General features: G+C 51.1%; 1 protein-coding gene across 2 annotated transcripts in view; it reads right to left on the bottom strand.

Moving 5' to 3' along the window:
• Positions 1-1,792: 1,792 nt before the first annotated feature.
• The window catches only part of FKBP8 (FKBP prolyl isomerase 8), a 31,044-nt gene continuing 17,767 nt past the window's right edge, over positions 1,793-15,069 (bottom strand). For both annotated transcript variants that reach the window (XM_036763464.1, XM_036763455.1), the window contains exons 3-9: positions 9,629-9,801; positions 9,140-9,228; positions 7,349-7,566; positions 6,940-7,112; positions 6,300-6,377; positions 4,360-4,497; positions 1,793-2,742 (exon numbers count right to left, since the gene is read on the bottom strand). In XM_036763464.1, coding sequence (XP_036619359.1) covers positions 2,656-2,742; positions 4,360-4,497; positions 6,300-6,377; positions 6,940-7,112; positions 7,349-7,566; positions 9,140-9,228; positions 9,629-9,801 — 956 coding nt within the window. In that variant the 3' untranslated portion in view covers positions 1,793-2,655. The remainder of the gene's footprint in view (positions 2,743-4,359; positions 4,498-6,299; positions 6,378-6,939; positions 7,113-7,348; positions 7,567-9,139; positions 9,229-9,628; positions 9,802-15,069) is intronic.

Below are 15,069 nucleotides of genomic sequence, written 5' to 3' on the forward strand. Positions count from 1 at the left end.
CATTTGGTCTTTTGGGAGTTTCCAGAGTGCCCAGGAGAAGGCAGAGCAGCCCAGTGGGAAGAGTGGTGGACTTGGCTTTCAGGAGATGTGGGATCTGGGCTCAGCTCTCGGGGATCTTTGGGCCAGGTGACCTCTGAGAGTTCTGGCTCAATCTCCTCAGCTGTCAACTGGGAACAAGAAGGCCCACAAAGGCTGAAGGTGAGGAAAATGCTTCACAAACAATCCTGGGCTATAGGAACCATAGAACAGAGAATGTTGGGGCAGGGAAGGCCAGAAGTAAAGCTGTCTGGCCTAGAACGGTGCTCAAAACAAGGAATGCCAGAGCTGGGGGTGTTGGTCCTTAGGCTTACAAAGCACTTCACAAGTTATCTCACAACAACCCTGCGAGGCAGATGCTTATTATTATATCCTTTTTACAGACGAGAAAACTGAGGCCAAGAGAGGCAACTTGCCCAGGATCACAGTCAGAGCTGGGAGGGCCCTTGGGACAGAGAATGTCAAAAGCTGGGAGGAACCTTAGATCAGATATCAGAACCAGGAGGACCCTTGGAATACAGGACGTCAGGGCTGCGAAGGCTCTTAGAACCCAGAAGGTCAAAGCTAGTACGGACTTTTAAACACAAACTACCAGAGCTAGGAGGAACCTTAGAACCCAGCAGGTCAGAGCTGGGAGGGCTCTTAGGACCCAGAATGAACACAGAATTTCAGAGCTAGGAAGGACTTTTTAACACAGAATGTAAGAGCTGGGATGAACCTCAAAAGAGTCTCAGAGCTGGGAGGAACCTTAGAACCCAGAAGGTCAGAGCTGAGAGGGCCCTTGGAACACAGGATGTCAGAGATAGAAGGGCCCTTAGAACACAGCAGATCAGAGCTGGGAGAAACCTTAGAACACAGCAGGTCAGAGCTGGAAGGGCCCTTAGAACACAGAATGAACACAGAATTTCAGAGCTAGGAAGGACTTTTGAACACAGAATATAAGAGCTGGGATAAACCTCAGAACACAGCGTCAGAGCTGGGAGGAACCTTGGAACCCAGCAGGTCAGAGCTGGGAGAAACCTTAGAACCAGAAGGTCAGAGCTGGGAGGGCCCTTGGAACACAGGTCAGACCCTTAGAGATCCAATCCATTCAGGTAACAGAGGGGCAAGTAAAGCCCAGAGAAGGAAGTAAGTGGCTCCCAGGCTCACAGTTTGTTAGTAGAAGAGCCCAGCCTTCTGTTTTCCTAGTTAGGGCTCTTTCTCCCCCACCCAGAGAACTCCCTTGGGGATGCATCTATCCAATGAGCTGTAGATGAGCAGGTAGCAGAACTTGGGTTAAGTCAGTTCAACTTGTGAGCTTCTCTAGGAGAAAGGGAGGAGGGTGATGGTCTGCAGAGTTGAGCAGAAGGAGGGAGACTAGAGGTGAGGAGGCTTTAGGTCATGCTGGCTGCTTGGATTGCTGGGAGACAGCCTGAATGGGTCCAATCTAATGGGATCCAGAATCCTGGAGCTGGAGGTGCAGTGTCCTGAGAGCAGAGAGCCTAACAGCAGGTTAAGTCAACTTAACCTACTCCCTGGCCCCCTCCACCACACACACACAGGCAAAGGACCACACAAACATGCACACACCAGCAGACACATGCAAACATGCACAGTGCAGACATGTTCACACACATAAAGACAGTGTGTGCATGCATGCATGTAGGCAGGCACACAGATTAGACACACATATGCAGACACACCCACACCCCTACACACACAAAGGAACACTCACACCCCCTTCCCAGAGCCGGCAGAAGAAGCTGAGGGCCCCAGGCAAATCGACCAGGTTGGGCACTTTATTTCCTAGGCTTTCCCATCAGACAACAGGAGGCTCCATACCTAGGTCCAGTAAACTCAAACGTGGGGGGTGAGAAGAGGGCTGCGCTCACTGAAGGCAGGGGGCAGCGCGCATTGGGCAGAGGGAATGGGCACACAAAGATGCTTCTGCCAAGGCAAGGGGGCACATTCTTCTCCCACTTAAAAAAGCCAATTCCCTGTCCACAGATGTGCCCCAGTCCCATGCCAGGCAATCCTGAGGCTGAGCCTAGGGAATGAGGGGAAATCCCCCCAGAGTGGGGCAGAAAGTGCTTCAGGTCTGCACTGGGCCTTTGGGCTCCTGTCAGAGAACTTTCAGGGCATAAACCAGCTCAAAGTCTCTGAACCTGGCCAACAGACCAGGGCCTGAGCACACTAGCAGTTCGCCTTCCTTATGGGCAATGTGAAAATACCCACTTCTAAGGCCCATCCCCACTATCTCCATCACGACATTCTCGAGAGAGTTGGGGTGGTGCTGGGGTGCCTTCGACCTGCTTCCATTGGTCTACCATCCCCTTGCCTGCTGAGGCTACATGAGATCTTTTAGCTGGCCCTTGCCAGACAGATCAGGCCCCCAGGTATCTGCCCAGCTCTGGTGGGGAGGACTGAAGAGGGAGGGAGACAGGTGCCCCCTGACTGGGTGGTCCATACTCTTCATTCATTCATAGGGACTGACCTAATTCTAGGTCATGGCCCAGGTGGTATATGAGCTGGGGCATGTCAGGCTTTGGGACAGGAAAGGGACAGGGAAGATGCAGGCCTGGGGCTGGAAGGTTCAGGGGAGCCCAGGCAGGCAGTACAGACATCCGTCTGTCCAGGCTTTCAATTTCTGGCAGCGATGACCACAGACAGAGCCACACCCCCAAGGGCTACAGCAGTTGCCCCAAAGAGCCATTTCCATGGAATGGACTGTAGGAAAAAAAAACAATAAAGGGAAAGGAAAATGTTTAGGTGCTGCTCATCGCCTGCCTGCCCTGAGCAACCCACCACCTCCCCAAGTCCATCAAGAGCCCCGCTGATGTCCCAGGACCCAGCCATGCCCCTAGCTAGAGGGAAAAGGCCAAAATCCTTGGCCCAGCATCCAAGGCCTGCATGGCCAGGCCCCAGCTCACTGCTTCACCTTCTCCTCTAGCCAGGCTGCTTACCAACCAATCCCCAGAACATCCACAGGTGCCTCTCTTTCCCCTTTTTTCTGCCTCTCCAAATCCTTCCCCCTCTCCTTAGGGGGCCAGCTCAAAGCTCATGTCTTCCAGGAAGCCTCTCATGACTACCCCAGATCACCGGAAGCATTAAGCTCCTCTGGGCTCCTAGCGCACTTGGCAATTGCCATTTGGGGCCTAGATTTGCTTTTTCCTGTATATGTGGCCCTGCCTTCTTAACTAGAAGAGAAGCTCCCTGAGGGTGCTGTAGGGGCTAGCTTTTCCATTTTTCCCTTTCTCCAGAGCCCAGACCAGCCCCAAAGAAAACCAGTCACAAAGGAAGCCCTCCATAGGTGCTGAGGGGCAGGGACTTACAGGACCAGGCCTGGTCTTCATTCTGTCCTGGGATTTCCCCTAAAGACCCCTAAGGAAGGTTCTCCCCTTCAAGCCTTTCCTGTCTACCCCAGGATGAGAACAAAGGCAAAAAATTCTACAACAGAAGTGAGCCAAGGATCCTCTGCCCAGGGCCAGGAGATCTGGGTTCCAACTCAGCCATTAACCTGACAGATGACCTCTGATAAGTCCCTTCCCTAACTTAGGTCTCCATTCCTAGCTCTGATTTGGGATGATTACAGCTGGTTCCAAAGCTCCCTCTCCATTAAAAAGTCCTACCTAGCTCTAACATTCTGTGTTCTAAGGGCCCTCCCAGCTCAGACATTCTGTGTTCTAAGGGCCCTCCCAGCTCTGACATAATGGGTTCTAAGGGCCCTCCCACCTCTGACATTCTGTGTTCTAAGGGCCCTCCCAGCTCAGACATTCTGTGTTCTAAGGGCCCTCCCAGCTCTGACATCCAGTGTTCTAAGGGCCCTCCCAGCTCTAACATTCTGTGTTCTAAGGGCCCTCCCAGCTCAGACATTCTGTGTTCTAAGGGCCCTCCCAGCTCAGACATTCTGTGTTCTAAGGGCCCTCCCAGCTCTAATATTCCATGTTCTAAGGGCCCTCCCAGCTCTAATATTCCATGTTCTAAGGGCCCTCCCAGCTCTGACATTCTGTGTTCTAAAGCCTCTCCCAGCTCTGACATTCTGTATTCTAAGGAGCCTCACAGCTCTGACAGTCTGGTTTCTTCTACTACTGGCAAACTAAAGTCCCTCCCAATCCTAAAATTCTATGACTGTGATGCCAACCAGTGACTTGGCTCTGAACTGGCAGAGCTACTGAAATTCAGCTTGTGTGGCCCCACCCCCTGGCACTGCCAGAGATATTAATGCTTGCCAATAGCACAAAGGGCCCCCTCACCTTTCCTATTAAGGCCTAGATAGACTAGAGGCTAAATACTGGGAAAGGCCCTTGGACTCCTTGGCCCTTCCCACCCCCCCAAGTCCCTTACCCGGGGTCCCTTGGCAGGGCCCTTGGTGGGCAGTCCACTGGCACCAGCAGTGCCAAGCATCTTCTTATACATGGCAGTCTCTGTGTGCCTCTGGGCAGCATGCTTTTTCACCAGCTTTGAGAGCTCTGAATGAATAGTCTGTAAGGGGAACAGAGGAGAGACAGAGAGGACCACCCCAAGGAGTGTTGGAGAGAGAGGCAGGTAGGAGGGAAGCAGATCCCAAGCCCTTGGAGAAGTAGAGTCTCAGTCTGCCAGTAATGAGAAATGAGGATGCAGGAGCTAGCCACTGGCTTCCTAAGAAACAACTAAGGACAAGACAAATGTCCTGGCTTGGCTTAATCACACCCCAGATGCCTCCTGTTGCCTCATGGACTCCTCCCCCCTTGGCATAATAAACAATGGGGGCAACGGTAAAATCTGTGAAGGTCAGAATAAGGAGAAAAGTGTTTCTGGATTTCCAGGAGGAGATAAAGAAAGCTACTCTGCCTCCCCCAAGCCCCCCAATATCTTCCTAGTCCTGAGAGCCCTGGGAAAAAGGACTAAAAGGAAGCTACCTGGACCAATTTAATTTCCTATAAAGTGAAGGATCAGATTTAAAGTGTTCAAAGATCTCTGGCACCTCTGATACTGTGAGTCCTGAGGGCCCTCCCAGTCCCAACATCCTGGGTTCTGGGGATCCTCCCAGCTCTGACATTCTGGGTTCTAAGGCAGAGTAGCAAAGTCAGCCTCTTGGACTCTCAAGTTTGTTCTGAATCAGACTGAAATGTAATTGGGAATGTTTAACAAAATAAATAAAATGTAATCCAACCTAGATAATGGTACTTTGTGGATCTGTTTCTATGTGAGTTTGATACCACCGGTCTAAGGCGCCTTCACTCACAAACTTAGAGACAGAATGGTCCTTCAAGGCTGTCTAGTCCAACACCCCTCATGTCATGGATGAAGAACATGGAGGCTCAAGAGACAACTTGCCCTGCCCAGAGTCACTCAGGAAGTAGGCGGCAGAGGCCAGATTCAAACCCAGGTGCTCTGGCTCCAAATCCTCCTTTCCCATCACTGCACTGAATTTTTCTAATGCCTTAGGGACTTATTTCCTAATAAGAAAAAAACTGGTGCCCATTGGGTCTTCACAGGACTGATTGCAGACTCTTAGGTCCTGGTCCTGGGCCATTAAATATCCAAGGCATGGCTGACACAGAGAGCAGTTAGTGCTTGGCCAAGGAGGAGGGCTCACGTGGCAAGAGGCCCAGGGGGAGCTCACCCCAGCCAAGGCCCAGCCATACCCCCTGCAGCATGGTGGCACAGCATTCTGCAGCCTGGACAAAAGGTCAAGGTCCCATGCTGGCCAGCACCGGACAAGAGGCAATGGAGGGGCACAGCAGGAAGACCCAGGGATGATTTGGTCTGGTGCAGAAGGACAAGGGCTCCCCCTGAACCTCAGCTTGCTGGGCAGATTCACTGAGAGATGGAACTGAGAGGGACCTTACAAGTCATCCAACCCAAGGCCCAGGGAGGACAAGTGATTTGCCCACAGTCACAGGAGCACGTAAGCGAAGGCAGGATCCGAACTCAGGCCCCTAACTTCACACGCAGAGCTCCTTCTGCGACTGCCCAGTGCCTCCCAGAAGAGAGGAGCTGCTGCCATGGGGGCAAAGAAGGAAAGGCAGGGGATCTGGCCCATCCCCAAACAATGGCTAGCCCTGGGGGTAAGAGTCCCCTCTCAGGATTAGACTGTCAGAGCACAGGGACCTCACAACTCATCTGAGACATCCTGGTCCCTGGGCTGGGCTAGGTAAAGGGAAGCAACACCTCTAAGGCAGTCCTCTCCATGAGGCCAGGCAGAGGCTATGGAAAAGGCTGGAAGACGAGGCATCTCCAGGTCTGAGACCCACCCGTCTCCCACCTGTCCCTGGCTCTCTCCAAAACGCTTAAGAACTTACCTTGTTGGAAGGTTCCAGTTTGAGGGCAGCTCTCAGGATGGGGATGGCCTCAGCATACTCACCTTGCTGTGCCAGCACCTACAGGAGGGCAGGGTAGGATTGATCAGTCCTCAAGGACATACTGAAACCCCACATCTACTGGGCCCCAAGCCTTGCTCAGGCAAGAGAAAGAAAGGGCTTTGTCCCTCCCCTTCCCCAAAGGAATGGAGCCTTTCACTGGGGAGACAAGGTTCTAGACTTCAGCTTCCTCATCTGTAAAATGAAAGAACCAGACTACACCTCTAAGGACCCTCCCAACTCTGACCCCCTGTGTTCGAAGGTTCTCTGTTCTAAGGGCCCTCTCAGCTCTGACATTCTCCATTCTAAGCTCTCTCCCAGCTCTGAAATCCCATATTCTAAGGGCCCTCTCAGCTCTGATATTCTCTATTCTAAGGGCCTTTCCAGCTCTGACATCCCATGTTCTAAGGGTCCTCCCAATCCTGACACCTGCTAGTCTGTGACTCTCATTCCCGTAATAAGTGTGTAGGTACTCCAAAGGACACAGAATATGTGATCTGTGTGCCCTGGGCTGCCCTGAGGAAGCTAGAGGTTGACTTGGGGCAGGGCTGGCCAAGGCATCTGCTGGCCACCTTGGGCTCACCTTGCCCTTCCGGAACAGGGCCTTGATGTTATCTGGCTGGTGGCTGAGTGCCAGGCTGCAGGAGTTCAAGGCTGCACTGTAGTGGTCCAGCTTGAGCTGTGAGGCAGCCAGGTTGTTCAGACATTTCACCTTCAGTTCTAACAATTCTGCTTCCTCCTCTGGGCTCACATCAACTGGCATGGGGGTGCAAAGGAGTGTAAGGGGACATGACCCTTTACGCAGCCCACCCCAGCCCTTGGAAAGGTAGAGGGCCCAGCCTTGGCAAGATAGATTGGCATCAGGAATGGGGGGGGGTGCTACTGGAACCACCGAAAGGGCTCCAAGATCCAGGCCATGAAGGTCTCCATGGACATGGAAACTCCCTGAATGCTCAATCCCTTGGGGAAGCAGGGACAGAACCCAATGGCACCTTTGGAGCTGGCACTGATGGCCTTGAGCGCCAAGTCATAGGAGTTGGCAGCCAGGACAAAGTCGGCCCTCTGGTAGTGAGCATTTCCACACTCTCGCTTATGATCAGCAAGGGCGACTCGCTCTTGTCCACTCAGCAGCTCCAGGTCAGGCCCATCCACAGCTGTCAGCAGAGCCACCTCAAGGCGAAGGGTTGAGTTGGGAGGGATGGCAGGACTCCTATGAGGCCCCAGGGGCCAGGAAATCCAGGCATCTTAGAGGGCATTTGATACAACCTCTCCACCCAGCTCAGGGAGCCCCTCCACAGATTGCCCCAATGGAAGCAGGGGAGGGACAGGCTTCCAGGTCCTGTCTAAACTCCAGCTCTGACTCTAGGTGACCCACTTTCCCTCCCCAGGCCTTGGTTTCCTTATCTGGAAAAAGGGGATGAGATCAGGTCTCTGAGGTCCCTTCCAGTTGGGACACTGAGTGATTCCTGACCAAGACAGTGTTTGCTCATTGGGCAGCTTGCCCTGTTAGAGAGACTCTCACTGTCTGATGAGGGACAGGCAGCATCAGCTTTCCTCTATCATCCAGTTACTAAAGGGGAGAAAGAATAAAGGAACAGGAAGGGCAGAGCTCCTGGCCTCATGGACACTTTTCAGGAAGGAGATGCACAGTGACCCTGGTTGTTGCAGCTGGGAGAACCTGCCCCGCCCATCTGAGGAGTTGTCCAGAGCCTGCCAGGGAACGTTCAATTTCTCAGGAGGTCCTAGTAGGATGCCCCCGGCAAGGGAGAGGGAAAAGAGCCCTAGTGAGGGAGGCAGGACGCCCATGAGCTCCTCTGTCTTCAATTCTCTATATGAACTGGATGGTGTCCCTCTCTGGATTTTAGTTATCCAACCTGCTAAGTAAACTAGATGTTTGTTAGGGGCCCTCCCAGCTCTGACAGCCTGGGTTCCGAGGGTCCTCCCAGCTCTGACATCCTGTGTCCCAAGGCCCTCCCAGCACTGACACCCTGAGTCCCAAGGGCCCTCCCAGCTCTGACACCCTGAGTCCCAAGGGCCCTCCCAGCTCTGACACCCTGGGTCCCAAGGGCCCTCCCCGCTCTGACACCCTGGGTCCCAAGGGCCCTCCCTGCTCTGACACCCTGGGTCCCAAGGGCCCTCCCAGCTGACATCCTGGGTCCCAAGGGCCCTCCCAGCTCTGACACCCTGGGTCCCAAGGGCCCTCCCAGCTCTGACACCCTGGGTCCCAAGGGCCCTCCCAGCTGACATCCTGGGTCCCAAGGGCCCTCCCAGCTCTGACATCCTGGGTCCCAAGGGCCCTCCCAGCTCTGACACCCTGGGTCCCAAGGGCCCTCCCAGCTCTGACACCCTGGGTCCCAAGGGCCCTCCCAGCTCTGACACCCTGGGTCCCAAGGGCCCTCCCAGCTCTGACATCCTGGGTCCCAAGGCCCTCCCAGCTCTGACATCCTGGGTCCCAAGGGCCCTCCCAGCTCTGACATCCTGGGTCCCAAGGGCCCTCCCAGCTCTGACATCCTGGGTCCCAAGGCCCTCCCAGCTCTGACATCCTGGGTCCCAAGGCCCTCCCAGCTCTGACATCCTGGGTCCCAAGGGCCCTCCCAGCTCTGACATCCTGGGTCCCAAGGCCCTCCCAGCTCTGACATCCTGGGTCCCAAGGGCCCTCCCAGCTCTGACACTCTCTATTTAAAAATCCCTTGCAGCTCTTTAGATTCCATATCCTCTGCACTCTGGGCACCAGTTGCTGTCCCAGGCAGGTCAGTGCTCAGACCTCCTCTCCCCCACCTCACCTGCCGTGAGATCCGTAGCAATATTTGGCATCTGCGATGATCAGGGCTGTCTCACCCACATTCATGAGCTGCACGCTCAGATCCAAAGCCTTCAGAGACAAAGAAGAAGCAACCCAGATCCCAGAGGATGAGTAACCAAGTGGGGTGGGGAGGGAGAGAAGCACATCTCGGGTCTACTTTAAGCCAGCGCCGTGTCAAGCATTTGACAAACATTATCTCACTTGACCCTCACAACCACCATGGGAGAGGTAGGCGCTCTTGTTATCTCCATCGTAACGCTAAGGAAAGTGAGGCAAACGGGGGAAGTGACTTCCCCAGGGTCACATGGGCAGTAAGCATCTAAGCCTGGTCTTCCTAGCTCCAGGCTGTGTTCTGTCCACTGTGCCACCAGCTGCCTCGAAGGGACGGTCCCACACCCCCAAAGGCAGGCTTTGCTCTCTGTGATCAGGGCCCTAAGCACCATCACCCGCCTCCCCTGCTCCACAGCACCTGGAGAAAGTCACAGTCTCCCAGGGTGAAGGTGAGGCTGGGCTGGTCTTCCACCTGTGTTCCATCGTCCTCAAGCGAGACCTTCAGCTGCACTGTCACATCCTGGCCCTTGCTGGGCCGCTTGGCCCCAGGTGGGCCAGCCACGAGGATCTTCTTTCTAAGCAGTCCATTACCTAGGAGGGAGATGAAGGGCCAGGAGACATCACATCAATTTTCAATTCAAGCTTGTATACTCCTTTGGTCTCCTCTGGATGTCAAGAGCCCAAGGGAGCCTCCCAGCATTGGGGGGCTCCCTAGGGATGAATCCACAGGAAGGTGCAGACCAGAATACCACAGAACAGGCTGTCATCGGTATCACTGGAAGAAATACTCACCTTACTGAAATACTGAAATCCCAAATCAATCAAGCCCTCGTGTAATAAACTCCTACTATGTGTCATGCACGGTGCTGAATGCTAGAGAACTACATTCGTGTCTGCAGAGCAAGTGTGATGCAGGAAGGTACAAAGGGGAGGTAGGAGGGCAATTATGATCTAGAACCACACTAGAAGGAAGGGGATTTGGCATCACATCTGGCCACTCTGGCCAAATCACTTTTTTTCTCTGGGTTTCATTATTTTCATCAGTCAAAAAGATGGGGGGTGGCCAAGGACATTAGATCAGACTGTCCACAAAATACCTTCCAACAACCAGAAAAAGCCTTTCACATCAGCACTAGGTGTGATGGCAAAAAACTGGAAACAGGGGCAGCTAGGTGGCGCAGTGAGTAGAGTACCAGCCCTGGAGTCAGGAGGACCTGAGTTCAAATTTGGCCTCAGACACTTGACACGCTTACTAGCTTGTGACCTTGGGCAAGTCACTTAACCCCAATTGCCCTGCCCCCCCCAAAAAAAAACTGGAAAAAAACTCCATGTGCAATAACGGGAATGGCTGAACAAATGGTAGCATGTGGATGGCCAGAGAATGTCCCTGCCACCTCCTGGTGCTGGGGAAGCTGGATGCCCTTTATGGAAACCTCCCCCAGCTGCGACACCTCTTGCCTTCAGCCACCTGAATACAGCTGTCATGCCCTGGTCAGTTCTCCAGCTTAAACATCCCGAGTTCTTTTAACCAGTCCTGGATGCTCCTCTGGATTACTGATGCTCTTCACCCAATGAAGTGCCCAGTCTGGGTCCAGAGGAGCCCCGAAGCTAAGAGTCCCGTTCAGTCACAGCCACACACTAGGATGAAGCCTGCTGGTAGTGGCAACGAAGGTGCTTTAGATGCCTTAGATTTTGACCGGATGAAACAGGAAATACTGGAAGAAGTGGTCAGAGAGCTACACAAAGTCAAAGAGGAAATCATTGATGGTAAGGACCCCAGGCAGGTCCTACTGAATAGAAATTGGGCCTCAGCAATCCGGCAGGAGCTGAGCCGGATCAGCACGACATAGTGATGGGCCAGCCTCGAACTGGCCCGGGGTTTCCAGCCTGGCCCAGGACTCTAGGAAGACTGAATCATCTCACAGGGCACCAAGGTGCTCCAAGGGCACTTCCCACCCCACCCCCTCACCCCACCCCACCCTCTACTCCTTGGTCCAGAATCCCTTTTTATTAGCAGACTCAGCACATGGTGAAGCTTTGCTGTCTGAGATTCACTTCATTTAAAAAGTCTTAACCTAAAGGAAAAAAAAATTAAAAAAAAAAAAGGATTTGAAATTCCTGGATTTTCTCAAGCCCACCTGACACTGCCCATTCGGTTGTTTGTTGCCTTTTTTGTATTTTGTATTTGCTTATCTACGTGTAGGATATTTCTTTTTAGTGGTAGAGAGGACATCAGGAGCTGATTGCTTCCTAGGTGACAGAACGGCCCTGGGCCCAGCCATCAGCAGCTGAGGAGCATCTGCCAACAGTAAGAGGACAGTTGTCATGAGCGGGGCCCCACCTGGAAACACAAAGGCAGAGGCGCTTGGGGTGCGGGATGAGTGGGTGGATTCCAGGGTCTCACAATATCCAAACGGTACATCAGTGCGCCGCAGTATCTGTGTTCATATGGGTAATAAACTGTTTCCTATCCACCCAGAAAAAAAAAAAAGAGGGACCCTTGTCCCCTCATCCTGGACACCAGGCTTCTCCTTCTACAGTCTCAGACCTCGGGGGGAGGGGGGGGGGGGGGAGGGGCTCCCACTGTACGCTGCTGACTCATGAAGAGGAAGCCTTGTGATACTAATCAGTGATTAAAGCTCTTTGCCGCCCATTCAATAGGCCTCAGGTGGGGCCAATTAAGGGAAGCTGTATTAGAGGTTTGTTTGTGGGTGGGCCTACACTCTGTACTTACTACTAAACCCTGGGCCTATACCCTTTTGCTGATTGGGTGTGAAGTCCTCGGCCCTAAAAAGAGTCCCAGAAGGTAGCATTATAAAGTGAGAATTCAGAATTCGGCCCAAGGAGGAGAAGAACTCCAAGATGACACAGCTGTAGAGAGAGTACAAAGCAGAGAGTGGAAACCAGGGAGCTGTAGAGACCAGAGAACTGAGGGGGGAGAGAACAAAGGCAAGCAGACAGTTGGGGTTCTCGAGTGTTTACGGGAAGGCCCCAGCAAGGGAGAAGGTTACAGGATGATTTGGTTCCTTGCTGTAATACTGTGTTATAATCTCCTTATTGTTACACTGAGGTGGACTTACTGGTTTTGGAATACAATTACTGCTACATTGGGTTGGAGTTATTGGTTTGGGGGTTTGATCCTCTGATGTCTAAATATGTTATGCTTTCTCTGCCTTCTACCTAGAGAATCCCTTACACTCTGCGATTCCAAACTATACAGGCATGTTCATGGTCATCTTCAAGGTCATGAATCTTGTCTTACTCATATAAGCCTTTAAGCATCTAGAAGCCCAAGTTCAGTCTTAGCTGAAAGATCCACATTTATTCCTCTTAAACCCCGCCTTCTTGGTTTCACCCAACATTCTAGCCTGGCCAGACCTTTGGGGTCCCTGATTTTGCCACTTGGGATGTGAGCTATCCCCCTGGGCTCTGTGGCATGCCTAGTGAATTCTCTGATGCCGCCTAGGCCTTTATCCAAGTCACTGGTCAAACAGTTAAAGAGGCCCAAGAGCAAGCACAGATCTCTATAGCCAGGGCTGGGCTGGAACCAGATCCCAATGGCTTGAGTCAATGGTGAAATTTTCAGGAGCATTTACTCTTCAGAAGTCAGTGTACTCTACAAATTAGGCCTTGATTGATTTTTTTTCTACAAATTTTGGCTCATCTGATCCTCCCAGCAACCCAAGGGCAGTAACTATTTCTTTTTCTTATTTGTAGCCCTAGAGCCTAGCCTAGTGCTTGATATACAGCAGGTGCTTAATAAATTTGATGACTGACTTCTCTGAATTCCTTTTTTACTACTATGTTCATATACACGATTTGTCTGGCTGTCGTGTGATGGTTGCAAATTTGAGTGCCATTGAATACTTTGTTATATATGGCAACTTTGTTTTTGACAATGACCTCCTTGTACTATGTGCCCACTAGTGGCATGGATGGGCCAAAGGACATGAACAGTCAATGACTTTTCTTAATTACTTCTAAGTGATTTTATAGAATAGTTAGATCAGGACAAGTTCCAAGAGTATATTCATCTGCTTATTTCCCCAAAACCTCTGCAACATTGATAGGTGCCATCTTTTTTTTTTTAATTAAAAAAATTTTTATTAGAAAAAAATTCACCTTCTCTCCTTCCCATCTCACCCCACCCTAACCCTGTTACAAATACATCAAATCAAGTAAAACAAACTTCCACACTGGCCGTGTCAGTTCCCAGATTCCTTCTTTTCCTCTAGGCTTATGCCCCTATCACCCGATCACTTTCTATGGTGGGATTCTTTTTTTGTTTGCTCATTCTTCCAGCCTGCTCTCTGGCTCCAGACTTGATGCAGGGCTAGACTGTGCATGCTTCTGGAGGGAATGTCTGCGCTGGTCCTGCGGCTGCTGCTTTCTTAGACCACCGAGTGTTGTCGTGATTCCAGGACATCAGCTTAGGCTCTCAGAGTAATGTGTTTTAGGGCAAAGTCTGATCACCATTCTCTCGGTCTGAGCTTCACAATTCCTGACTTGGATTTGGGTCTGAGCAACAGGCCTGTAGGTCTGCCTCAAGCTGGAGTTCCAGCAGGCTGCTGCTGGACTTTGGTCTGGGATTCCTGCCCTGATTATTTTGTTGCAGGTTTCAGAGTGGGCTGCAGGCTGGAACTGAGACCTTGAGCCCCTCCTGGGATCAAAGTCACACAGCTGCTGCTGCTGCGGCTTGCTTCCCCACCCTGAAATGTCACCCCTAGGCACAGGTCTCCTCAGTCTACTTTGGACCTGTGACCCAGAACTAGGCAATGAGTCACAGACATGCCAGTATGCACCTATTCCTGTGCCCTTCACAAGCTTAGGCCCCTCTGCGCTGGAATGCTCCACATGGCCACTCCTGCCTAGACTGTGTCCCTCAGTAGCCTATACCAATCTGAGCTAGAAAAATGACTCACCATGATTTTTTTCCTTAAGATTTCCTAATCAGGACTGCACCAAGTCCTGGTACATTTTCTAGATCTGCTTAGAGAAAATTGAAGAGGGGAAGGGGTAGGGCTGGCTGAACGTCTTCCTGCTGCTTCCCCACCTTGATTATATCTCCCTGCAATATTTGTTCATCTGGGGTACAAGTGAAACTTCCTAGCTGTTTTATTTTGCATTTTTAAAATGAGTGATGATTTGTAGTAGTCTTTCAAATGTTCAGTGGTAGTTTTCATTTCTTCCTTTGAGAACTATTTATTCTTATCTTTTGACCACTTATCGGAAATAACTCAATCTTAAGTGTTTGCATAAATTCCCTGTATATTTTGGATATCATCAGACCTTCATCAGAGAAATTTGATGAGAATTTTTTCCCAAAGTTTGGTTTTTCTTTTTATTCTAGTTAATATCGCGTGAAAAATTTTACATAATAGAAATCTTCTATTTTTTTCTTTTTATGATCAACTCTATCCCTTCTTTAGTTATAAGTTCTTCCCTTGGTCATAGTTACAAAAGGTATCTCCTTCCATTCTCCTCTAATTTGTTTATGATATATTTATACGTAGCGATTGTATATCTATTTGGGGTTTATTGTAGTATATGTTGTTAAAGTGTTGGTCTAAACCTATTTTCTGCCAAACTGTACCAGCAATACTTATCAAAGAGCTTTCCTTTTCCTTTTCAATTTAGAGTCCTTTTGATTAGAATTTTAAGACTTAAGATAAAAACATTCTTGCCGGCCCTTCTTCCATATCTGGCCAGGAATGGACCTGTCATTTCTATATTTTAAGCCATGGTACAAAAATCCAAATCCTGTTCCCGGAAAACACCTCCTTAACTTGCTCAACACTTTCCAAATCTGCCTTCCTCTTCTGAACCCCTTGCCTTCCATGGTCAACAGTGGTGGAAAAC

Source organism: Trichosurus vulpecula, chromosome 1 (genome assembly GCF_011100635.1).
Source record: "Trichosurus vulpecula isolate mTriVul1 chromosome 1, mTriVul1.pri, whole genome shotgun sequence".
NCBI classification, from domain to species: Eukaryota; Metazoa; Chordata; class Mammalia; order Diprotodontia; family Phalangeridae; genus Trichosurus; species Trichosurus vulpecula.